At 36.6% G+C, this 25,458-nt stretch overlaps 1 protein-coding gene across 3 annotated transcripts in view; it reads left to right on the top strand.

The window, feature by feature from the left end:
• Positions 1–25,458, top strand: part of LOC117919994 — a 33,757-nt gene that overhangs the window by 2,992 nt on the left and 5,307 nt on the right. For 2 of the 3 annotated variants that reach the window (XM_034837328.1, XM_034837329.1), the window contains exons 3-14: positions 1,340–1,431; positions 2,115–2,279; positions 2,371–2,764; positions 6,513–6,631; positions 6,728–6,800; positions 6,887–7,104; positions 7,200–7,244; positions 8,050–8,146; positions 9,304–9,495; positions 10,834–10,937; positions 11,060–11,150; positions 25,306–25,455. In XM_034837328.1, the coding sequence (XP_034693219.1) occupies positions 1,340–1,431; positions 2,115–2,279; positions 2,371–2,764; positions 6,513–6,631; positions 6,728–6,800; positions 6,887–7,104; positions 7,200–7,244; positions 8,050–8,146; positions 9,304–9,495; positions 10,834–10,937; positions 11,060–11,150; positions 25,306–25,455 (1,740 nt within the window). Of the gene's footprint in view, positions 1–1,339; positions 1,432–2,114; positions 2,280–2,370; positions 2,765–6,512; positions 6,632–6,727; positions 6,801–6,886; positions 7,105–7,199; positions 7,245–8,049; positions 8,147–9,303; positions 9,496–10,833; positions 10,938–11,059; positions 11,151–11,268; positions 11,572–25,305; positions 25,456–25,458 lie in introns of those variants that run through there. The other variant, XM_034837330.1, reaches the window with a different exon arrangement.

The following is a 25,458-nucleotide window of genomic DNA, read 5'->3' as shown; positions in this document are numbered from 1 at the left end:
AGACTGGTTGGATTGGATTGGGTTCCTCTTAAAAGTATAAGTGACATGTTGACAATTTCCTTTAAGGGCTTGGGGAGCACTATTAGAGGCAAAGTTATATGACAAATCGCTTTTCTTGCATTGATTTGGATAGTATGGTGGAAAGAAATTTAAGGATATTTGAAGACAAGTGGCGGGCTTCAGAGATGATATTTTTTTTTTTTGATAAGTAAGCCAGAATTGTATTAAACTAGAGGCAAAAAGTCACACTGCATACAGGGGGTATACAAGGCAGTTAAGGCCTCACAAGCAAAAAAAAGAGCCAATAGAGCCTCACCACCCCTTAAGTGGAAGCTAACCACTCCAAAAATCCTATAAGGGAGAGAGACTCCTCTCCATTATACAATCTAGTCCAGTTCCATAAATTACAAATAAAAAAATTCTTGAATTTCTGAATATCTAACACCCCCCCCCCCTAAAGGCTAATCTATTCCTCTCCTTCCAAACCGTCCAAAAAATACACAACGGGATGGACTTCAGAGATGATATGAGGTCTAGTTTATTTCTATTCATCTTTTTGAGCTTCCACTACTTCAACTTTTAAGGGCATTCCTCTCAACCTAAGCAACAAATATATCGAAAGGGCTAAAATAGCAATTTAGAGTCGTTTTGTACTATATAGGAGCATACTTCTTTTCCTCTAATTTTAATCAAGTTTTGTAATTAGGGAAGGATTTCCTAATCTTCTTTTGTAATCTCATTTTTTAATAATTAAATTTTTATTTCTGATAAAGAAAGAAAAAGAGAAAAAGAGAAAAAGAGAAATGGATTTCTGAAAAGACGAAAGAGTATAGTTGATGAGCTTCAAGCTGTTTGGGGGTAATTAGGTTCTTCCAATAAAAGTAAGGGAGTTGATGTCAATCTAGCATTGGAAGTTTGTCAAGGGAGATAGGTAAAAGGTGCAGACGTCAGCTCCCCTTTATGTTGCTTGATGTATATGGAGGTGGTAAAACAGAAGAATCTTGGAGGGTTTCAAGCCCTCAACTCCTGCCAGCTTTGTATGTGTAGACAGTGGAAACCCAGCCTGTGGAGATTATCATTTTTATGATTTCATTGATAGTGTGGGTATGTTCAGGACTGGTAAATGATATTTCTATGCTTTTCCCCGTTCTCTCCATATCTCTTTTCAGGGTGCAACTTGTACACTCCCAGTGTACTTGGCCAACACTCTCTTTTGGTATGTTTTTAGCATATTGTTTAATATTTGCCTATGGAAAATTTATAAGGTGAAAGTGTTCCCTGGACCTAGAACTGTTCTGTCAAATTATGTAGGCTTTCTGAAGATTATTGAATTTTTCAGGCTTCAGTATATTCATTATTGCAAGCAGCAACTGAGATTTCATCTCGAGGTGATGGAAGAGACAGGGATATAAATGTTTTTGTCCAAAGAAGGTAGTAGATCTCTCTTTTTTTATTTTCTTATAGGCGAATAAGTAGTGGATTAAAATCTCTTCAATCTCAAATTATCAGATTGTTAAGTATGATTATCAACTTTCTCTAAAGTGTGTCAAATGTAAGCCTCTTATTGTCACTTTCTTATATGTAAGAGTAGCATGGAGGCTGACATGGACATGGAACATGAACTTGAAAATACGTGAGAGGACATGCAATTACAACAAATCTTGGAAAATAAGGGTATAGACAAGTTGGGGACATGAAAAAATGAAAATTTATACGTTTATATGTATAATATGTATGCATGGAGCATGCATGCATGTACATGTGTGTACATATGTATGTACGCCAATATTGTGTGATAAAAAATGAAAACAATTACACATATAAGTTTGGTTGCATGATATGTGATATGATTAGAAATCTCAGGAGGGTTCTGCATATTTTCATTATCATTCAAGACTTATTCTACGATGGATCTTACATCTGGTAGTTGTGCCCTTTAGATTTCCGTGGTTCTTCTCTTACTTCTGAATTGCCATTATCATGTAGCTAACATTTTTTTTTTTTTGTCTCACCTATTTGGATTTTCTCTAGGGATCTCTTTTTTAGAAGGGGTCAATTATTTGTCATCCCACCTAATCTGGCTTTCTTACATGTGTAATTGTTTTGCAATGAAGTTTATTATGCATTTCTGCTCCACTGGAGAGTATAATCAGGGATCAATTGTCTGCCAAGCAACCTGAAATTAATGAATGGTTTTGGTCTGAGCAAGTTCAGCTGGCTGTAAGAAGTTTTGTTAATTATTTTGAAAGGGACCCACGCTTCACTGCTGCTACTTCAGTGTATGTTCTGATTTCTGTATATAGGTCTATAAGTTGCTTGGTGGCTGTAAAATTGATTTGGAAAATGATATTACTTTTGGTTTACCTTCAGGAGTATCAAAGGAATGTCATTGGGTTCAGGCAATGCGAGTGACATATCGCTTCTCATGCTTGCGCTGACTTGCATTGAAGCAATCATGAATCTTGGCCAAGCAAAAATTTCTTGCTCACAGTTCTTCTCCATGATTCCAGATATAACTGGTAGATTGATGGACATGCTGGTTGATTTCATTCCTATACACCAAGCTTATCATTCTATTAAGGATATTGGTCTACAGAGAGAATTTCTTGTCCATTTTGGTCCTAGAGCAGCAGCATGTAGAGTAAAAAATGCTCGGGGAACAGAAGAGGTTGTTTTCTGGGTGGATCTTATACAGAAGCAGTTGCAGCGAGCTATAGACAGAGAGCGAATATGGTCAAAACTCACAACATCTGAAAGTATTGAGGTTAGTGCTAAAGGACTAACAAGTGTCTTTAGTCACAACTTATTAGCTTGTCATCCGTCCAAGAGATGGTTTGGTTGAAAAGTCTGAACTGATGGAAAAATACGTATGATAGATTTTAAGGTATGTTAAACCTAAAACATTGCATTCTAAGGCATCAAAACATCCAGAAAGGTATCAATCTTGAAAGAGCATTATTATGTCTCCTCATACTCTAAATATAGAATAAACTAAAGTGGGAAAGATCAAGTATTGTCTGAATTGACAACTAATTTTTATCATTGGTAAAGAAATAATGTACGAGTATTTTCATCATGAGTAAATGCAAAAATGATAGAGAGATTTTGTTCATTTCAGTTTCCTTAGATATAAAAATGTTTCATAAGTTTTGATGGAAAGCTATGGAAATTTAATACTTATCTTCTTGAGTGATGCATGTATATGGCTCATGCCAACTTGGCCATGGTATCATAAAACTGTTTTGTAGAACTTCATTTTTTATCATGCTAGCGCGTGATCTCTTGAGACTTTGTTTTTGGATATATCAAGGTAATGGAGAGTGATAGTTGAGTTGTTCTCAACAGTCCAAGCTGTTGGGGACTTGAATTATTCCGTTCCTATGCCTGGATCGTGTAGGATGTATGTAAATCTATCTTAGGCTCTTTAAATCTATCATAGCGGATAAACAGGTATTCAAAAACAATAAGGATACCATAAAAAACATAGATCTAGAGAATAAAGCCACATACTTTTGATCTGGATGTTCCCGGATCAATTCCAATCGATGTAGATAACTTCAAAGTCGTAATGGATCTCGTAAACACCATGATCTTCTGCCTGATGATTCTTCCTTGTGTCTAGGCACTAAGATGGTGGAGATATCAAAGATGGATGTTAGGGTTTTATTTCTAAATTAAAGGGGAGAATGACAAGACTTAGAAACTCTAACCCCTAAAAGGGTATTTATAAGCTTTCTATTAGGCTTAAGTTACTTAAGCCTACCATGGGCTTGTGTCACTTAATTTAGTCCAAAAAGGCTGTTAATTGATTGATTAATCATATTAATTAACACAATCTAGAGATACCACTTACTTATCCTTGTGCAACCTTGTGTAATTACCAAAACGCTTTTATGCACAAAAGTAAACTAAAAACCCATCCAACCTTCATAAGCCTTGCCAATAAGGAATATGAGTTCAGAATGGGGACCATTGGGACCCATAGGAGCACTGGCTTCCTCATAATCAAATTTTGAAATTGACTCAATATATTCTGATAAAAAAAGAAATTGACTCAATATCCCACTATAGAGAATTAACTGCACTCTAGTATCCTATGTATATTACAATAAGACACCAAGTGCACAGGTCCATGACCTATTATCTACTGCATGCAGACTCTTCATGAACTGGTGTCCATAATCTAATAAGGTAGTGCTATCACCTATCAAGATTACATATCAAATTCTTGAGTTATAAATTCCACTTATTATGTGATTAATTGACATATTTTAGCTCTAAGGAGTATATGTCAAATTCCACTAAAGGAATTAATGTGACCACAGATTTCATGATCACATGTCCTTTGGATCATTTAAGGGAACACACTGTCCTAATTGTATGAGATATCATGGTGCCTCTATTAATAATACCTGTTGCCACCAACTTTCATCAATAGTGACCAAATCCATAGGTATGTACAACCACTTTAGGGTCTCACCCATAGGTCAAAGTCTCCTGTTGATTTTGATACAAACTCAATATCCTTTCAAGGTTGAGAGTCCATGCAGTATAATGCCCTGGTGAATCATGACAATTGATAGCCTTACATCATGATTCACCATAGGTCATGTCCAATGTGCATCACATATATTAGTGTAGTCACCATAGGAAACCATTTTTGACGGTCAAGACAAATCATCTTTCCAATTAGAAAATGGTGTATTATCTCTATTAGATTGCCCAAATCCATGAACCAACTTTTCTACCTATAAGGAACCCATGACTTGTATCTTCTATGCAAACTCCTAATTATGGATAAAAATTTCGGAAAATTTTGTCGAAATTTTACTGAAATTTCGTGTATAGGCAACCAATGACATAAAACAGGCAAGCGAAAAATAGGATTTTTACCAATTTATCAGCGATTTTGCCGATTTTTTCTGTTCGATCAACGTGTGGTCAAAGCCTCAAAAACGTGAAATCGTGGCTCGAGCACTGGGGCTCAAACCCAAACCTAAACCACCCAAAACAAACACAGCCTTATCCTGGTCGACCATTGGGCTCACATACCCATTTGTTAAATAAAAGACACCAGATAAATATATAGTAAAACGATTATAAAAAAAAATATTAAAAAAAATATAATAATAAACAAATTAATTCTAATTATTTTATTTTTAAATTTCATTTAATTAATCACTAAAAATATAAAACCTAGCGTTATTATTTCTTAACAGTTTTTTATATCATTTATATATTAATTAAATATAAAAATATAAATTTTTAAAATTTTTATATATATATACATATTCATTTATTTTATGTTATTTAATACAATTGAAATTAAATTAATTATAATTTTAAAATGAGATATATTATAATCAAATATCACAATATTATTTTCGAATAACATTTGATGTAATTTAATAAATTTATAAAATTCATATTTTTTTTATGGACGCATACAATATTATTCTCAAATATGATTAATTATATTATATACATATATTATTTTTTTTATAAAACAACTTTAAAATGTCTATTTGTTTATTATATCATTTTTAGAGTTTTTCTCAATATTTTCATAAGTTTTGATTAATTTTAGGTTACTGATTTTTTTGTTTTCAAAATATCCGCCTATATATCTCCAATATATCCATAAAATCGAAGTACCGATATATCCGTAATTATTGACATTTTCATTAATGCTCCTAATGCACCCAAATCATGTATAATGTAAGAGACGTGGGTTGAATGCTCAAATCAATGTTAATATACCAAAGAGATAGTAAGGGGATAGTTAAGTTTAACTTTGTTACATCATGTCTTACTTTTTGGGGCTCAATCCCAACACAAACATCAGACACAATTCAACATTTCATTTGAATAGGGCAAATTGCTGATGAAAACATATGAAGCAAGAAAATTTGAGATTGAGAACTTTAAAATATGAGAGAGAGAGAGAGAGATGGAACTCTAAGATATGCTATATAAGCAAAATTAAGTGCATGAGTAACATTTTTATTGGTAATAACCCTTCTGTCATTTAGCACATGGGTGGAACATATCATAAACAACAGGCCCTCAGCTGTGAATCTCATGCCATGTGAACTGCTAAGGTTGAGCAAACTTCTTTTGAAAGTGATGCTTACATCTTGCACCACTACAGTCGCTGTATCGACAATGACGTTTTTCTGATACTGTCAGTAGATGCTGGATGGATTCATACTTTCATCCATACTATGGTGTTATTCATTTATTTTTCTTTGTCCTAAAATTTGATTCAATTTACTGTGTATGTCGTGAAAGTTCATTTGCTTTGTGTTTCTAAATGTTAAGATGGTTTAATATTTTTAGAAGTGATTTTTGGGAGCAAACATGTTGAAACACGTGGATCAATTAATGTAGTTTGGAATTAGAACATTGCCATTATTTTCTGGTTCCACCACTATTTTCCATTACTCTTTCAGCTTTCCTGCACATAATCATATTGAAGTTGTTAATGGAAGTGAACACTTATTTTTTTGCAGGTATTGGAGAGGGATTTAGCTATATTTGGATTTTTCATTGCTTTAGGCAGAAGTACACAGTCCTTTTTATCTGCAAATGGTTATGATGTTATAGATGATCCTATTGAAGGCTTCATAAGGTGGAGCTTCTGGTTTTTGATTCATTCTCTCTTCAATTAAGATAATGCAGTTGACAGTTTTGCAGGGTATCTGATTTTCTTGTCTCTTTGTTGCAGGTACCTCATAGGTGGTAGTGTTTTATGCTATCCTCAGCTTTCATCAATTAGTTCTTATCAATTGTATGTGGAGGTCAGCATGTTTGGTTATTATGATCTGATGATAAATATATTTCATGACTCCATTACAATATCTAATTATAAATTTTATTTTTATAGGTAGTCTGTGAAGAGCTGGACTGGATTCCTTTCTATCCAGGCAATATTGGCAACCTAAAACAGGCCCATGGCCATAAAAGTAAAAAAGATCCTCCAAATGCTGAGGCTATTCCTCAAGTAATAGATGTTTGCTCTTATTGGATGCAGAGCTTTATTAAATATAGTAAATGGTTGGAGAATCCTTCTAATGTTAAGGCAGCAAGGTTTCTTTCTAAAGGGTAAATGTACTTATGGTTCATTCATGATTGAAGAATGAGGAGCTGCACCTCAGATACATAATTTAACAAGATGTTTTTGTTCCTTTCTTATTTAGGCACAAGCAGTTAATAGAGTGCATGGAAGAACTGGGCATACCAAAGTAAGCTAATGAGAGGCCAAGCACTACTCCTCTCCTTTCTCTCTCCTGCTCATATGCATTGACTCCTTTCAAGGATAAATTACATAAGCTGTAATTTCCTCATTCATCAGTCAGAATTAGGATAAATATCAATGGGATGTAAAAAATCTGAAGAATGCCTTGGTCAGTCACATACAATTAGGATCATGTATTCAAAGTCTATTGAGGCAAGCACATATATAGTACAAGGCTACCTAAGGAGATATTTGTGTTTTGTTAAAAACTAAGACTTAGATCTCATAAGAAACATGAATATAGCATAAGTTAGTTGTACAAAGAATATAACCATTCATGTTACTGTTGACTCCTCTCTTTCCTTAAGAAGTATGGGACTATAAAATGAGAAACTCTCCAAACAATGTAGTTGCAAATACCTCTTGGAAAAACCCTAGGGCTATGTCAGGCCAATTGTTTAACTAACATATTTAATCTTTCTTTGTATTTAGTGTTCAATTTTCTTTTATTTGCTCCTTTCTTCATTTTCTCTACATCATTGGAAATGGGTGATTTCATTTATGAAAATCTAGTTACTGATACAAACAGGAATCAGCATTTGGTTTACAGATCCATACTAAATATTCCCCTTATACTTTAATTTTGTTAGGATATTCATCTTACTTGAATTATATTGTTCTGCTATTGTGATATAGTACAGGTTTGACTTAGGATAGTCATGATCCTTATCTGATGCACTTTACAGTTTTGCATATGGCCTAGAACAATGGCACTTATTAGTATCAGAAAACACTTTGTTAACTTGGTGCAGGAATAAAATGATGGAGATCAGGAATAAAAATTTGGTTGAGAGGACTGATTCTGGAACTTATTCACCAATTGAGAAAGAGCCAGATTCTTTTGACAAGGTAGGCTTCATCCCTTTCAGATCAATTACATTTCAAGTTTGTGATATATTATCTTTTGCATTTGTTTTCAATTTGCATGACCCCTTTTTTGAGTGATCATCCCTTTCAAATCAATTGCATTTCAAATATGTGATACTTGATCTTTTGTGTTCATTTCTAATTTGTACTACCTTTTTTATGAGTAAGTTAGTCGCAGATTTCCTAATTTCTCCTGTTTCGTTGCTACACCTTAAATTTGTTTCCTGATTTTGATTCATTGATACCCAGGAGTGTCAGAACTTCAATTTCCCAATTAGTTGATTACATTTCTTAGAAGATGTTTCTGTCTTTGTTATGCAGAACAGTATTTGTTCGTAGAAATTAGCTTGACATTTTGATAGGAAGCAACGTGGAAAGTACCCTATGAAGACCCTGAAAGAAAAAGAAACAATGTTGAGCAAAAATGGTTTTAATAATTTTAATTATTAGTTGGAATCTATTTCTTGCTTTATTGGAATTGGGTTTGCAGTTTACCTTTTAGTCAAATTTCTATTTGTTTTAGTTTCTAATTTAATTAGGAAAAAGAGTTCCATAAGTATGTATAAACATGTGTAGTCTTTCAATTTTAAGGAACATAATTATTGAAAATTTTGTAGCTACCGATCTTTTTAAGGAGTGATTGCTTGGGAAACCTTAGGTGTGATTGCCTAAGAACCTTGGTGTAATTGACAAGGATCTTCATTTTCTTTTTGTTTCTTCTCTCTCTCTCTCTCTCTCAAAAAAAAAAAAAAAAAAAAAGTCTTTGTATTTTTTTATCTCTCATCTCGTTCTACAACAAAGGAAATCTTCTGTTGCTGGAAATCTAAAGATCCTGCATCAAATTGACATGCTCTCCAGGTTTTACCATGCATTGGTTAGTTAAATTGGTGCTTCCTTACCTTAGACAAGGCCAAGGGTTCCTCCCTACTGTTATGACAAATTTAACCATAAGATTCACACTTTGAGGGATATTGAGACTGAGATGAGCTGGCTATCTGGTTTTCCTGAAATTCAGTAAAATCAAATGGAAAATAGAATGGTTTCTCAATTCATGGTTGCCCCAGTCCTTATGCATGTCTTCATATGTTAGACTAGTTAAACATCTGTCCTGATTTAGTAGTCTTTGCATTTGGTTCCAGGCATTGGAGAGTGTTGACGAAGCTCTGATAAGGCTAGAAAAGTTACTTCAAGAGCAGCATGTATCAAACTCTAATTCTGGAAAGGAGCATTTAAAAGCTGCTTGTTCTGACCTTGAGAGAATAAGAAAACTTAAGAAAGAGGCTGAATTTCTGGAGGCTTCTTTCAGAGCGAAAGCAGCTTCACTTCATCAGGTATGTACTAATGAATACCATGTACATTAAACTTGTTGGCTACAAAGGAAAGATTTCCAATTTGTCTTGGCTTTCTATTGGCCTGGTAGATACATTTTTTATAATGGTTTTCAGAAATTGTTATTGTCTTTCTTGGGCAAGGGCTGCCCTTTCCTTTTCCTTTTATAGTTGCATTTAATGAATTTCATTTTTCCTATTGAAAGAAAAGGTATAATAAACTAATAAAGTACAACTTCTAAACATAATTAAAGTTTATTGCATTATCAACCAAACAATGTCACATAGAGTTCAACAGTTGCTTAAAATTGTCCTTGGTATCTCTACCTGGCCAGAATTCGAAATAAATATTCTTTACTTATTTACAATCTGTTACCAACTGATTTTTCTTTTAGGTTTCATGTTCTGTTAGATCACAAGTTCTATCAAACAAATAGTCCTTATTATACATAAAAATATTTTACAATCTATTAGCAATTAAGTTCTTGGGTATCTTGTGATATTAGGCAAGAAATTTGATAATCAGCAATCTTCTTCTTTTTTATAGTTTGTTTTAGCATCTCATTCTAGTAGATAACCATAGTCCATGTTGTTAATTTTTTCCTCATAGGGTTGAAAGGATGAGAGTGAGAGAAATGACATCAAGATCTTTATAACTTGTCTAGTTTCTCCATGAAAAGTTAGGAGTTGATGAAATATATAAATGACACTTTAAAGCATCATTTAGTTATATCTTTTGCAAATGGAAGATATTGAATGATGTGTGCATGATCACAAACTCTAAGGCTACATTTGGTTCCCATAAATTACTAAGGAAAGAAAAAATGTTAAAGAAAATGATTTTCTCATGTTTGGTTTCATTATGGAAAATATAAAAGAAAATAAAATATAATTAAAATTAGTTAGAAATTTATGTATTTTTAAATTCTTAAATCTTTATATAATGAAGGGAAATAAGTGAAATAAGTTTGAAAAAACATATAAAAATAATTTATTGACTTTAAACCTATTTTTTATTTTCTTCTAATTTTCCTTTCTATTTTCTTTCCTTCACATTTTCCTTTAAATTTTCTGAGAATCAAACATAGCCTAAAAGTAACCTTTCTTCTATACAAATTGTAATGTTTGCTTTGCATGCATGTTCTTTTAACTATCTTTCTTTCTATCTACATATAACATTTCAAGACCTTTGTATTGGATACTTTAATGTGATGCTGCATCCTTTATGTTCATAATGGATGTCTGCTATTGGCTTTTTTTCTTTTATCCTTCATTTGTTTCTTCTGGAAAATTGCCTATCTTCCAATTTATCTTATTTGTACTTTTGTACTGATCAACTAGGGAGGTGATGATGGGCATTCCCAGTCTTCTATTAGTGAGCAGGGACCGTATTTGAAAGGAAAAAACAGAAAAAGTGCTAATGTGATGCTGGACAGGACTAACAGGTGTGAAACTTACTCTTGCCACATGCTTGACTCGTTGTTTTAGTGCTATTATTTGATCCTTTTAAGTTGAACTGGCTATTGCTTTCTTTTATTTATTGTCTTATTTAAAATTTCCCTTTCAGAGGTGCCGGTAATCCTCGTGGATTGTGGAGCTTCTTGTTGAGTCGTTCAACTAGGAAGCCTGATCCTGGGTCATCTTCTATGGACAGAGCTGTATGTCCTTTCTTTACCTTGGATGTAAAATGTTAACTGGCTGTGTGTTTTTCCCTTTACATGTTGAATTGCACTTCTTTCTAATTTGCCTCATGATATCAACTGTTGGAGACCTTAGTTGAACTTCAGCTGTTGCAGAAAAGGGATTACTTGCACACCAAAGCTGCAATATTTATGTTGCCTTGAATGCAGACCCGATAAACCGAAAGCTAAGATGAAATGATCTGATGAGGCTTTATATAGTTTGGTTGTGTATGTGCATGTGTTCGAAAATGTACGAGACCTTTTCTTCTTAATCTAACTGTGCTCAATTGCTTGCCTTTTCTTACCCATGAAAGATTCAGCGAAAATCTCCTTTGGCAGCAGGCTTCAGTAATGACGTGTGTCTGAGTCCCCCATATTCTCTAAATCCCAGGACAACAGTCCTTTTTTAGGCTTTAATGTGCTTAATAATCCAGATGGTACAGACAGATTTAACCTGCCAAGTTGATTCTTGAGTTGTCCTAATTGTCCAGGGTCCTGTGATACGGTACCTGGATTAATCAACTTCATCTAGCACATTTATGTTGACATTATACAACATGGGTGTTAGTGGATATCTTCATCAAATATGCCTATTTACTTCAGATATAATTATTTGAATTTTTATGAAAATACTTAAGGATAAGAGGGAAAAGAAAGGTTTTTTAATTAGGGGTATCTTTGCTTCTGATTGATTTCTAGTTGATTTTCCCTTTTTCATTTTGCCTTTTATTATGCTGTACTAGGTTCCTTTTTGGCAGAACCTCCTATCTTGAAATTTTGAGGTGTAAAATATTAGACACCTAAGCACATAACCCTCATCCAAATCCTTGCAACATAGCCAGTATCAGGATAATTCTGTTACATTTAGTGGACTTAACCAACCAAGCAGATGGTTTCTAACTTCCAATTCCTGCTATACATGTTTCAGATTTCTTACTCATCCTTCTCCAATGGTTTCTTTCATTGCAAACGTAGAACTCATAATGGGCTTGAATCTCGTTAGCTCGAGGTTGGTTCTGATATACTGTAGAGAACTTATAATGGGTTATTTGAATCTCATTCGCTTAATGGTGGGTTCGGATATACTTTGGAAACTTTTATTTATTTATTTTATCTTTTTACTTGGAAAATAAGACAAAAGCTAGAAATTGTCTACTGAGTGTGCTAGAAATGTGTAATGTACCAAAACACAAATAGAAGATTCTGATCAAGAAAATGGAAATGTAATAGGATTAAATTATTTGTAATGCTTTTATGACCAAACAAAAAATTAAATGGTTGAAGTATTGGAGTCAGCTCTTGATGTCTATACTTTTTTTTTAATCTAAAGTACCTGTTAGATAGTGTACAATTATTTAGGTTATTTGCTTTTGCTTTTCCTTTTCTTTCCTTATTGTATTGTGGGTCCCACTAACATGTATATATATACCCAAGTCCAATGTGTATTATTTACAGTTTTTCAATAACAAAAATTAGGGATTCTCCATTTTCTCTCTTTTCACATGGTATCAGAGCCTAGGGAGAAAAAAACCCTAATTATTTCCGGTTTATCCGTGAATCCATTTTGGGAAATCTTTCAGTGACCATGTTTCATTCCGGTCACCCTTCCCATCTCCTAAAGCTTTCCGATCAACCGTATCGCCGTCAGAAAACCCTCACCGCCGGCGACTTTTCCGGCGAAGTCCTTTTCCGACACTGACCATACCATCAGGTGCGCAAGGAGGAGATCTTCAAGTTTTCTCAAAGCACCGGAGGGAGACTCTCAGCCACGCGCCGACCACGCGCATTCTTCTCCGGCGGCCTGAATCTCATGTGCCTGCGCGTGAGGGCGCGGGGAGCACTTTCCGGCCACACGCTTCTACCTCCAGTCTCGCCTGATGTCGTCTAGCCACCTCCATCTGTGCTTGTGCCATCCGAGCCCTAAAAGTGCATTTTTTGGAGTTTTTTGTCTTCGCCGGCCCTCTAAACAGACTTTCCGGTGACCTCCGGTGACTTCCTCTCCACCCCGAGCTCTGCACGTATCTTAGGAAGTGTTCTTCTACCCTTCCAGTAGTGCCACATTTGTTTTTCTTTACTATTTGGTCTCTCACAGCCGCGGATCCTCGGTTTTTCTTCTTTCAGCCGCGATCTAAAGCCATATTAGGGCTTTCTTCGATCCAAACATATTTCGTTTTCCAGATAAGTAGATATGGCTACTAAAAGTTCCACTTTTTCCTCTATCATATCTGGATCTCCTATGATTACTTCAGAAAAATTGGTTGGTAGTGAAAATTATTTGTCCTGATTTGCCTCTATGGAGCTTTGGTTTATGGGTCAAGGTTATGAGGATCACCTTGTTACGCAGGAGGTGGATATCCCTGAGGTTGATAGAGTACAATGGAGGAAGATAGATGCACAGTTATGTAATATGTTATGACAATCAGTTGATCCTAAGATTCTGCTTCATCTTCGGGCCTACAAAACATGCTTTAAATTTTGGAATCAGGCGAAAGGGCTATATATGAATGATATCCAACGTCTTTATAAGGTGGCTTCTTCTATTGTCAATGTTAGACAACCAGACATGAATTTATCTACTTATATTGGCCAGATTGCCTCTCTTAAGGAGGAATTCTTGATCGTGATGCCTCTTACTACTGATGTTGGGGATCAACGAACACAGATTGACAAGTTTTTCATGGTTCTTACGCTTATTGGCCTCCGTCCAGATCTCGAGACCGTCCGCGATCAGATTCTTGGTAGTTCCTCCGTTCCATCCTTGGATGATGTGTTTGCTCGCCTCCTCCGTATCTCCTCCACTCAGACTTTGCCATCTGATAACACTTCAGATTCTTCTGTGTTAATTTCTCAAACTGACTCTCGAGGAGGACGTGGTGGTAATTGAGGTAGAGGCCAACGTCCTCATTGCACCTATTGCAATAAACTTGGCCACACTCGTGATCGGTGTTATCAGTTACATGGGCGGCCTCCCCGCACGGCCCACGTGGCCCAGTCATTTGATCCTTAGTCGCTTCAGCCTCCCAGTTCCTCTACATCTCAGGGTATTTCCCTCACTGACAGTGAGTATGATGACTATCTCCGCTATCAGGCCACCAAGTCAGCTTCTGTTGCTTCTGTTGCCCAGACTGGTAATGCTTCTGCTTGTCTTACCCACACATCTTCTCTTGGACCTTGGATTCTAGATTCTGGCGCTTCTGATCACATATCTGGTAATAAGGGTCTTTTATCTTCTATTACTACTACCTCTGCCTTACCTACTGTTACTTTAGCTAATGGTTCCCAAACTATGGCTAAAGGTTTTGGTTTCGCTCATCCTCTCCCTTCTCTACCTCTCCATTCTGTCCTTTATGCCACTGAGTGTCCTTTTAATCTTATTTCCATCAGCAAAATAACTTGCACTCTTAATTGTTCTATCACTTTCTCTGATAAATTTGTGACCTTGCAGGACCGGAGTACGGGGAAGACGATTGGCATAGGACGTGAGTCTCAAGGCCTCTATCACCTCACCTCGCCTTCAACTCCTGCAGTTTGCATTTCCATTGATGTTCCCCTCCTCATCCACAGTCGCCTGGGCCACCCTAGTCTATCCAAGTTCTAGAAAATGGTCCCTCATTTTTCATCTTTGTCATCACTTGTGTGTGAGTCCTGTCAGCTTGGGAAACATACTCGTGTCTCGTTCCCAAAGCGTTTGAATAATCGGGCAAAGTCTCCTTTTGAACTTGTCCACACTAAGGTTTGGGGTCCTTGTCGGACCGTATCTACTTTAGGATTTCAGTATTTTGTCACTTTCATTGATGACTATTCTCGATGTACTTGGTTATTTTTAATGAAAAATCGAGCTGAGTTATTCTCTATTTTCCAGAAATTTTATGCTGAAATCCAAACCCAGTTCAATATTCGTGTGTTGTGCAGTGATAATGCCAGGGAATATTTTTCTACACCATTTACTTCATTTATGTCCCAACATGGGATCATTCATCAGTCTTCTTGTGCTCATATTCCTCAACAAAATGGGGTAGCTAAATGTAAGAATTAACATCTTGTTGAGACAGTTAGTACTCTCCTTCTCCATAGTCATGTTCCTTTTCCTTTTTGGGGGGACGCTGTTCTTACAACATGTTATTTGATTAATCGTATGCCCTCATCTGTATTACACGATCAGATTTCTCATTCCCTTCTTTTCCTTGACCAACCACTTTATTTCCTTCTTCCTCGTGTTTTTGGTTGTACTTGTTTTGTTCATATTCTCACTCCTGGACAGGACAAACTTTCTGCCAGAGTCACAAAATGCATCTTCTTGGGATATTCCAAACTTCAAAAGGGTTATCATTGTTATTACTCTGAGACTCATCGTTACTTTCTCTCCGCTGATGTCACTTTCTTTGAGGACTCACCGTTCTTCTCCACCTCTGAGTTTCTTCCTGTTTCTGAAGTCTTACCCCTTCCCATTATCTCCCCACTTGATGCAGTGCCTTCTCGCCCACTTTAGGTTTATCATCGCCGTCATCGTGTCGCTATTCCTCCTTTGGCCGAGGTACCTACTGACTCACTTCCTATCCCTTTGGCTTTTCTTGCCCCGACTCTGTCTCTTTCTGCTAACTTATCCATTGCTCTTCAGAAAGGTAATCGATCTACTCGTAATCCTCATCCCATTTACAATTTTTTGAGTTACCATCGATTATCTTCACTCTATTTTGCATTTGTTTTTGCTATATCTTCTATTTCTCTTCCCAAGAGCACCCTTGAGGTTCTTTCCTATCCAGGTTGGCGACAGACAATGGTAGATGAAATGGCTGCTTTACACTCCAATGACACTTAGGATCTTGTTGTTTTACCCTCTGGTAAATTTACAGTTGGTTGTCGTTGAGTCTACACAGTTAAGGTTGACCCTGATGGTCAGGTTGATCGCCTTAAGGCCCGCTTAGTTGCTAAAGGTTATACTCAAGTTAATGGTTCTGATTATGGTGACACTTTCTCTCCTGTTGCCAAGATAGCTTCTATTCGTCTATTGCTCTCCAAATGTCAAACTTATACTAGGACAGGAGGAGCCTTTAGGAGATCCTGGGAGATATCGGCGACTTGTAGGTAAACTGAATTACCTCACCATTACTCATCTAGACATTTCTTTTCATGTAAGTGTTATTAGTCAATTCCTACAGTCACCATGTGATAGCCATTGGGATGCTGTAATCCGCATTCTTCGATATATCAAAAGCATACCAAGCCAAGGTGTGTTGTACGAGAACAGAGGTCATACCCAGGTTGTTGGTTACATAGATGCAGATTGGGTTGACTCACCCACAGATAGACGTTCCACTTCCGGGTATTGTGTTTTTATTGGAGGTAACCTAATATCTTGGAAGAGTAAGAAACAAGATGTAGTGGCCAGATCTAGTGCTGAAGCCGAGTATTGAGCTATGGCTCTGGCAACATGTGAACTCATATGGCTGAAACATCTTTTTCAGGAGTTGAGATTTGAAAAGGATGAACAGATGAAACTCATTTATGACAACCAAGCCGCTTTGCATATTGCATCAAATCCAGTCTTCCATGAAAGGACCAAACACATTGAAGTTGACTGTCACTTCATTAGAGAAAAGATCGCATCAAGATGTGTGACGACTAGTTTTGTCAATTCAAATGATCAACTAGCAGATATTTTTACTAAATCTCTCAGAGGTCCTAGAATTAAATACATTTGTAACAAGCTTGGTGCATATAACATATATGCTCCAGCTTGAGGAGGAGTGTTAGATAGTGTACAGTTATTTAGGTTATTTACTTTTCCTTTTCCTTTTCTTTCCTTATTGTATTGTGGGTCCCACTAACGTGTATATATATACCCAAGTCCAATGTGTATTATTTACAGTTTTTCAATAACAAAAATTAGGGATTCTCCATTTTCTCTTTTTTCATAGTACCTACATGAAATTAATTATTTCCAGTCATTATCCTCCTCCCATAGTTGATATTCTCTACTTTTCTCTGTTGATTTTTGTTATTTTATTTACCATTTTTTTAATAAGTATTCGACCTTAAATTCATTTTGTCTTCTTTTAATTTTTGTAACCCTTGACAAAATTATCCTTTTACTCTCAAAATTATTTTCCTAATTCTTTATGTTCTTCATACTTTTTCTTACTCAAATTTTTGTGATCCTTAAAAGTTATTCTATCTTTAAATTTTGAAATCCTAGAATTATTATACCTTACTCTTTTTCCTCCTTAAATTTTGTAAGTTTCAAAATTTGTTCTTTCATTCATTTTTGTGACCTTTAAAATTCTTCCTATTTCTTCTCTAATAGGTGCTCCAACTTGTTCCATTTTTTTTCTTTTTTAAAAAAAAAAATTGTTATGATTTCAAGCTTCTTATTTCCTAAAGAACTTTGAATTTGAGGAGGACCTATTGAAGATTTTTTCATAATTCTACAATAGTGAGGTCATTATTGAGAGAATAAATACCACTTTCATTGCACTTGTACTTAAAGAGATCTTAATCATCCAAAGTCTCTTATTTTAGACCCATTATTTTGGTTAGTAGTCTAAAAAAAATCTAATCACATTTAAGGGGTCCTACATGAGACCATTCATTTGTCTCGAGTTGCTTTTATTGAGAGTAGACAAATCCTTGATGTAGTCCTAGTATCGGATGAAGTGGTAGATGAAAGAAGATGCTTATATGAATCAGGAGGTGTTTTCAAGATCGATTTTGAAAGTCCTATTCTTGGATCATGGTCCTGAGGGGAAAGATTTTAGTTCAAGGTGGAGGCTATTGATTTGAAGCTATTTATCATCAGTTAGTTTTTTTGTTTTACTAAAAGGGTGTGCTAAAGGTTGGGTTAAAGCAATTTAGAGGCTTAAGTCAAGGCGAGACTCTTCCTTTCTCTTATTATCACTGTCATTGATGTGTCAAGTAGGATGATGTTAACAACTTAGGATCATGGTTTATTGGAGGGCTTTTTGGTTGGTAAAGGTCGAACCAGGATGACTCTCTTTCAATTTGCAGATGATACAATATTTTTCTCTAGATCTAACCCAGATGGGTTGTAAAATCTTAAGCTTATTCTAATGGTTTTTGAATGCATATCAGGCCCCAAAATTAATGTAGAAAAAATGCATGTTGGCAAGGATTAACATCAAAGACAACCTTATTCATGAGGTAGCTTCCCTTTTAGGCTGTAGAGTCTCCAAGTAGCCCTTAACTTATTTAGGTCTCCTTGAGGAATAAAGCTTTCTTCAGTAAGTGGTTCTAGAGGTTCATTGGGAAGAACAATGTTTTTTGGCATAAGGTCATATTAAGCATTTATGGGTCACATTCTAATGGTTGGGATGCCAATATAGTAGTTATGTGGTCACACCATTGGCCTTTGAAAGTTATGTCTCAAGTTTTCATTGATTTTTTTTTTTTTTAATTATTCATTTTTATAACTTTGCTTGTTTTTCTGTGGGAGATGGTAGAAAAGTTTGTTTTTAGCAAGACTCATGGTTAGGTGGTTTACATCTTACAATTCAGTTTCTAAATCTTTTCACGGTTTCGAGGACTATAGACCTAATGTCTTCTATTCTAGCTTCTTTCTTAGCTTTGCCTTCTTAATATTTGAACTTCTGTCAAAATCTTTTTGATCTAGAAATTGAGGAGGTAACAATTCTCCATCCCTTCTCATTACATATTTACTTTTCACCTTCCTTCCAAGATGTACGGGTTTGGTTATTGACACCTTCATATTTTTTATTATTATTATTTTTCCTTAGTAGGCTCACTCTGTAGTACTCATTTATCCTTGTTTATCTTGACTCCTTTTGCTCTCGTCAAATTTATCTTGAGGTCAAAAGCTCCACCTATGGTTAAGGCTTTTTCTTGGCTTTTGTTAAATAAGAAGATTAATACCAATGATACTTATAAAAAAATAAAAAAGATTAATACCAATGATATGCTTCAAATGGGGAGACCTTACAAAGCTCTTAAATCCAGACTGATATGTTATGCACTTGGAGAATAGTGAATCAATTGACCATTTCCTTCCTCATTGCCCTATAACATTAAGACTTTGGTATAGATTGTTTGGTCTTGTTAAGATCGATTGCATACATCCTAAAGGCATAGCACATATTTTGATAATTTTGTACCTAGGGTTTGGCAATTAGCTTAAAGGGAGAGTTCATTGGCAAGTGGCTAGCCTATCCTTGATATGGTTTTTATGGTTGGAGAGAAATGCTAGGATCTTTGAAGACAAATGGAAAGCTGTGGAGGGCATTTGGAATTTGGTTTACTTCTTCTCTTTCTTATGGGCCTTAGTAACTGATCCCCTCACGGATGTCTTTGCACCTTCTATTATTAGATTGGAACAATATTTGCTACTCTAAGAGGTTAAACAATAAGTCTATGCATGAATGGTTACTTCTTTCAATAGGTTTGGTAAAATTAAACTTCTGATGAATGTTCTCTAGATAATTGTGGACAATTGGGTATCAGAGGTGTGATAAAAAAATCATTTGAGCATAGTATTGAGAGCTTACTCTAAACTTGCCAAAGTGGATTTTAGCTATTTGAGTTAGAAATATTAGCTTTTATTAGAGGGCTTGTTGTAAGCTAAAGCCTTATGTCTCTCTAACCTAAATGTAAAAGTAGATTCTACTATTGTTTTCTTTTCGGTGTCTAATAGGAAGAAAGGCTCATAGAAGTCCAATAGTTGGCTCTGCAAAATTCTAAATGTTGCTAGTGAAATAGAATGTTCCATCTCTTAGGTTCCTTGCTTAGCTAATCAAGTTGCAAACCAATTAGTTAGACAAGGAGCAAAACACTTGGTTTTTTTTGTTGGAGGCTTTTTTCCTCGAGTTTGTAGAGCTTTTATAGTGTGTGTACATTGTTTTGTGTGCTTATAGTTTGTGTAGATAGGAGTAAGTTTCATGAAGTCTTATACATTTCTACTTTTTCATTAGCAATTGTACATTTTGAAACGATTGCTCATCCATCTTAGTATTTATAATTTAATGAAATGAATATATTCTGTTTCTGATAAAAAAAAAAAAAAAAAAAATTGCCTTGTGCTTTTACTAGTAGAGACAAAAATGTAATTTTGTTCAGTAAAACTCATTACTACTTTTTCCAACTAATGGGAACTTATTCATCAACCCTATATGACCTTTTGAGTCTTCCTAGCTTCAAACTCAATAATATGAAGTATGCCCTGTCCTTGGGCCTCTTATTTTTAACTTTCCCCTGATGGAGAGATGGAAACCATTAATTTTAATTGCTCGTCATATCTCTTGTAGATTCAGGAATGTGGAGGACGAGTTCGTTTGGATGTTCACAGGAGTGTACAGGCCTTTCTCTAGAGAGAAAAGGGGTTGGTTGTGGGAGGAGTTAGGGGCGATAAGAGGCTTGTGGAATGATCCCTAGTGTTTAGGGGGTGACTTCAACGTCATCCTCTCCCAAAGGGAAAGGAGTAGGTAGGGAAGGCTAACTGGTGCGATGAGAAGGTTTGCTCAGATTGTTGACGAGTTAGAGCTTCTTGACCTTCTGCATAGGGGTTTGCTTACTTGGAATGGGGGTAAGAATAATCAGTCATGGGCAAGACTGGATAGATTCTTAGTGACTCAGAATTGGCTTGATCAATTCAGTGGGATTGTCCAGAGCAAGCTGCTTAGACCCATTTCAGACCACTTTCCCATTCTGTTGGAGGGCGGTGGGTTGAGGAGGGGTCCTTCCCTATTTAGGTTTGAAAATATGTGGCTTAAAGCGGATGACTTTAAGGACCTCATTCGGGGTTGGTGGCAGGGGACTGTGGTGAGAGGGAATGCTAGCTTCAGGCTAGCTACTAAGTTGAAGGAGTTGAAGCAAAGAATCAAAGTTTGGAATAGGGACGTGTTTGGAAGGTTGGAAGTTAATAGAAATTCAGCTCTTCAACAAGTTGAATTCTGGGATAGGGTGGAAAGCGAGAGGAACCTCTCAGAAGGGGAAACTGAGCTGAAAAAAGAAGCTAAGGAAACCTATAAAAAGTGGGTCCTGTTGGAAGAAACCCATTGGAGACAATTATCTAGGGAGCTGTGGTTAAAGGAAGGGGATAGGAACACAGGCTTCTTTCGCAGGATGGCAAACGCCCACCGGAGAAATAATTCCTTGGATATAATTAAGATTAACGGGGTGTGGTTGACCGAGGATTAGGAGGTGAGGGAGGGGATTGTTAATGCTTTTCAGCAGTTGCTCTCGGAAGAGCCAGGCTAGAGAACGGACATAGAGGAGCTGCATCTCCATCGCCTGAATTTCCAAGAAGCTGAAAATTTGGAAGTGCCCTTCTCTGAGGAAGAAATCCATTCTGCCTTGTTGGAGCTGAATGGTGACAAAGCTCCTGGCCCGAATGGTTTCACAGTGGTCTTTTGGCAAGCGTGTTGGGATTTTGTAAAGGAGGAAATCTTGGAGTTGTTCAAGGAGTTTTATGATCAAAGATCCTTTGCCAAAAGCCTGAACACCACCTTCCTGGTTCTTATTACAAAGAAAGGAGGTGCTGAGGACTTTGGGGATTTCCGGCCCATTAGCCTTCTTGGGGGTCTGTACAAGTTGTTGGCTAAGGTGCTGACCAATAGGCTGAAGAAGGTTTTAGGAAAGGTGGTTTCCGAGGATCAAAACGTGTTTGTGAAGGGTAGACAAATTTTGGATGTCTAGCTTATAGCTAATGAGGTGGTTGACTTTTGGCAAAAACGAAAAGAAAAAGGGCTGATTTGTAAATTGGACATTGAAAAAGCCTATGACAGCATAAATTGGAGTTTTCTAATAAAGGTTTTGCATAAAATGGGCTTTGGGTCTTGGTGGATGGAGTGGATTTGTCGATGCATCTCAACTGCCAAGTTCTCTGTTCTGGTCAATGGGGTGCCTGCAGGCTTCTTTTCAAGCACCAAGGGGCTGCGTCAAGGAGACCCTCTTTCTCCTTACCTTTTTGTGTTGGGAATGGAAGTGCTAAGTGCACTTTTAAGAAGAGCTGCGGATGGGGGGTTTATTTCAGGTTGTAAGTTTCGGGGAAGAGGAAGGATGGAGTTAAATGTGTCCCATTTACTCTTTGCTGATGATACAATCATATTCTGTGAAGTAAGGAAAGAGAATCTAACTTTCTTGAGTTGGACTTTGGCTTGGTTTGAGGCTGCTTCCGGTTTAAGGATCAATCTGGCCAAAAACGAATTAATTCCAGTTGGAGAGGTGGAAGAGATTGAGGAAATGACAGTAGAGCTAGGGTGTAGGATGGGGTCTTTGCCCACTGTTTATTTGGGGCTGCCTTTAGGAGCCTATCACAAGACTCTTTCTATGTCGGATGGGGTGGAAGAGAGAATGAGGAGAAGACTAACCTTGTGGAAAAGACAATATATTTCCAAAGGCGGGAGAATCATCCTTATTAAGAGCACGTTGGCCAGCATGCCGATTTACCAATTGTCCATTTTTCGAATGCCCAAGATTGTTGCAAAAAGACTGGAAAAATTACGAAGAGACTTCCTTTGGGGAGGGTGAAGCTTGGAAAGGAAAGTCCACTTAATCAATTGGGAGACGGTGTGCACTCAAAAAGAGAAGGGTGGTCTAGGTTTAAGGAAGATTATCCTTCTGAATAAGGCTTTGCTGGGAAAATGGGTTTGGAGATTTGCCATTGAAAAGGATAATCTTTGGAAGAAGGTGCTGTTGGTGAAGTATGACCAGGAGGGTTTTGGGTGGAGGACTAATGAGGTTCGTGGGACGTATGGAGTGGGGGTTTGGAAGGAGATTCTGAAGGAGGCTTGCTGGTGTTGGGATAATTTCCAGTTTAAAGTGGGCAAAGGGACCAAAATTAAGTTCTGGACTAATCATTGGTGTGGCAATGCAGCGCTGTCCCAAATCTTCCCCTAGTTATTTACTTTGGCGGTCCATAGGAATGCAACGGTTAATGAAGTGTGGGACTCAAGCTTTGGTCAAGGAGGTTGGAATCTCAGATTTTCTAGAGACTTTAATGATTAGGAGTTGGATTTGATAGGAGAGTTGCTGATTTTGTTGAGGGATTGTAGGGTATCTTCAGAGGAGGATTCAATTTTTTGGAAAGGTGGGGAAAGTGGTATTTTTGGGGTTAAGGACGCTTATATTCTGTTGGTCGCTCCCAATGACTTCACTTTCCCGAAGAAGAACATTTGGGTGGATAAGGCTCCAACCAAAGCTGCTTTTTTTGCTTGGGAGGCCACTTGGGGGAAGATTCTCACCCTGGATAGTTTTCAAAAACGGGGATGGCAGCTCCCCAATCATTGTTTTTTGTGTGGTTGTGAAGAAGAAACTGTAAATCATATTCTTTTACACTGTACAGTGGTTAGCTTTTAGGGGGGGGGGGGGTCTTTAGCTATTCAGAAGCTCAAAAATTCTTTTGTTTGTAATCTGTGGAGTTTGGCTCGGGTGTACATTGGTGAGGAGTCCTTGTCTCTCTTAGGCTTTTTGGAGTGGCTAGCGTCCACTTAAGGGCTGATGAGGTTGTTTGTTTTTTGTGTTTTTTGGTTTAGGCTACTGTGTATACTCCCTGTATGCCTTGTGGCTTTTTGCCGCTTCTTAATCTATTGCTTGCTTATTTATCAAAAAAAAAAAGTCTTTCCTTTAGCAGTTATTCAAAAAATCTGGTGTCTTGTTTTATACTAAAGCTTATTTCCCAACAAATGTAGTTCCTCACTTCCTTTTTACCCAAGCCAGAAGCCCCAATATGCTTAGGCTACATTAATGTATTTGATCTTTATTATTTGATCCTTAGTATCTTTCCAGATGTAGGCAAAGGCCTCTTGAAATTTTTATTAACTCTTGATGCATGTGAATTTTCTATCATTTTGGAGGGTATCATTGTCGAGCTGTCAAATTTTTAGCATGGGTGGGTGTTTAACTTTAGCAGAAGAATGTTGCAAAAAGAGCTTTTTTAGGATGGGTCTTCGAAGAGCTATATGGCAAAAATGTGCTTAGAACCAAATTTTGGTTAGACAGGTCAGGTGGGGAATCATTGCTTAAAAGATAGTTTTCCATCCCTTTTCAGATTTCCTCCATCACAAATGTGAGAACTGGGGAGTTATAGATGGGAGAAGAAGTAAGGGCTCATTGGGGGCCTTGTTCCTCGTGTCATTTCATAATTAGGAGTTGGAAATTGTTGGGTACTTTTATTAAGTGCATGCACTCAGAACAAAATTGGATTGCTTAGCATGGAAAGGAGCAAGTAATGAACATTTCACATTTAGGTCCTTTTACATCTTATCCTCAGAGACCTTTTCAATACTGTCGAGCAACTTATGAGTGGGGAATGGCCTGTGGTGAATATATGCTGTTTGTGAAGATCAAGGAAAGATGACAAATAATATCCTCATCATTGTGAGAAAGCCCCAGATTGTTATGGGATATCATGTTTGTCCATTGGATTCTATTAGGTGCTTCTAAGGAGGCAGGTTAGAGATTTGCTCCTACAATGCCATGACTCTGGTGTAGGGAAGAAGTATAGAAGGATCTAGATGATGACTCCGCTTTATCTATTTAGGTGTATCTGGTGGGAGCACAATGTAGAATGTTTACAGAAGAGGAACACTCAGATCAAGCATTGAAAGAATTTTTCCTTAGATCTTTCCCGGATTGGGCTAGAATTCCATGGGGATTGACTTTTTCTTCGTGGATCTTATAGCAGATATGGGTTAGGTCTAGGAAGCTTAGTCTTTTGGTGTTTGTTTTGGTTTCCTTTTCCTTTTTGCTGCACTTTGTGTACCTTCTGTGTATGTGGGTTATGCCTCTTTTTCTTTGGCGCTTATCAATGTATATCTCACTTCTTTGCATATCAAGAAAGAAAGAGGGAGGGATAGATCTCAGCTGGCGGTGTTTGGTTTGTTTTTGGAATGTTTTTTGTAACCTTTGTTCACTCTACAACTTGTATTGTTTCTCTTTTTGGAGCTTTTCTTTTTGTTTTCATCAGATCTTGTACATTATGAAAGGATATCTTGTTCTTTTTTACCTTTACATTTAATAAAAAAGAATTGGTTGTTTATTTTATATATATAACTTGATTTGGTTGACTTGACATAAGGTCATGGAATCCAAAATTTTCTTGTGTTACGAAGTTGGTTTGCCAAACTGAAATAAAATTTATTTGAAACTGCTATCTCTTATCCAGGAAAGTGAACCTTTTGAGCAAACTACTGCAAGTGTGAGTGTTGCTGAATCAGAATCAAATGAAATTCAACGTTTTGAACTTCTAAGGAAAGAACTCATAGAACTTGAAAAAAGAGTTCAAAGGAGTACTGATCAATCAGAAAATGAGGAGGTA

The sequence above is a fragment of the Vitis riparia genome, chromosome 8 (assembly GCF_004353265.1).
Source record: "Vitis riparia cultivar Riparia Gloire de Montpellier isolate 1030 chromosome 8, EGFV_Vit.rip_1.0, whole genome shotgun sequence".
In the NCBI taxonomy this organism is placed as follows: Eukaryota; Viridiplantae; Streptophyta; class Magnoliopsida; order Vitales; family Vitaceae; genus Vitis; species Vitis riparia.
Note: the sequence above shows the minus strand (reverse complement) of the source record. Positions and strands in the feature narration are given on the sequence as shown.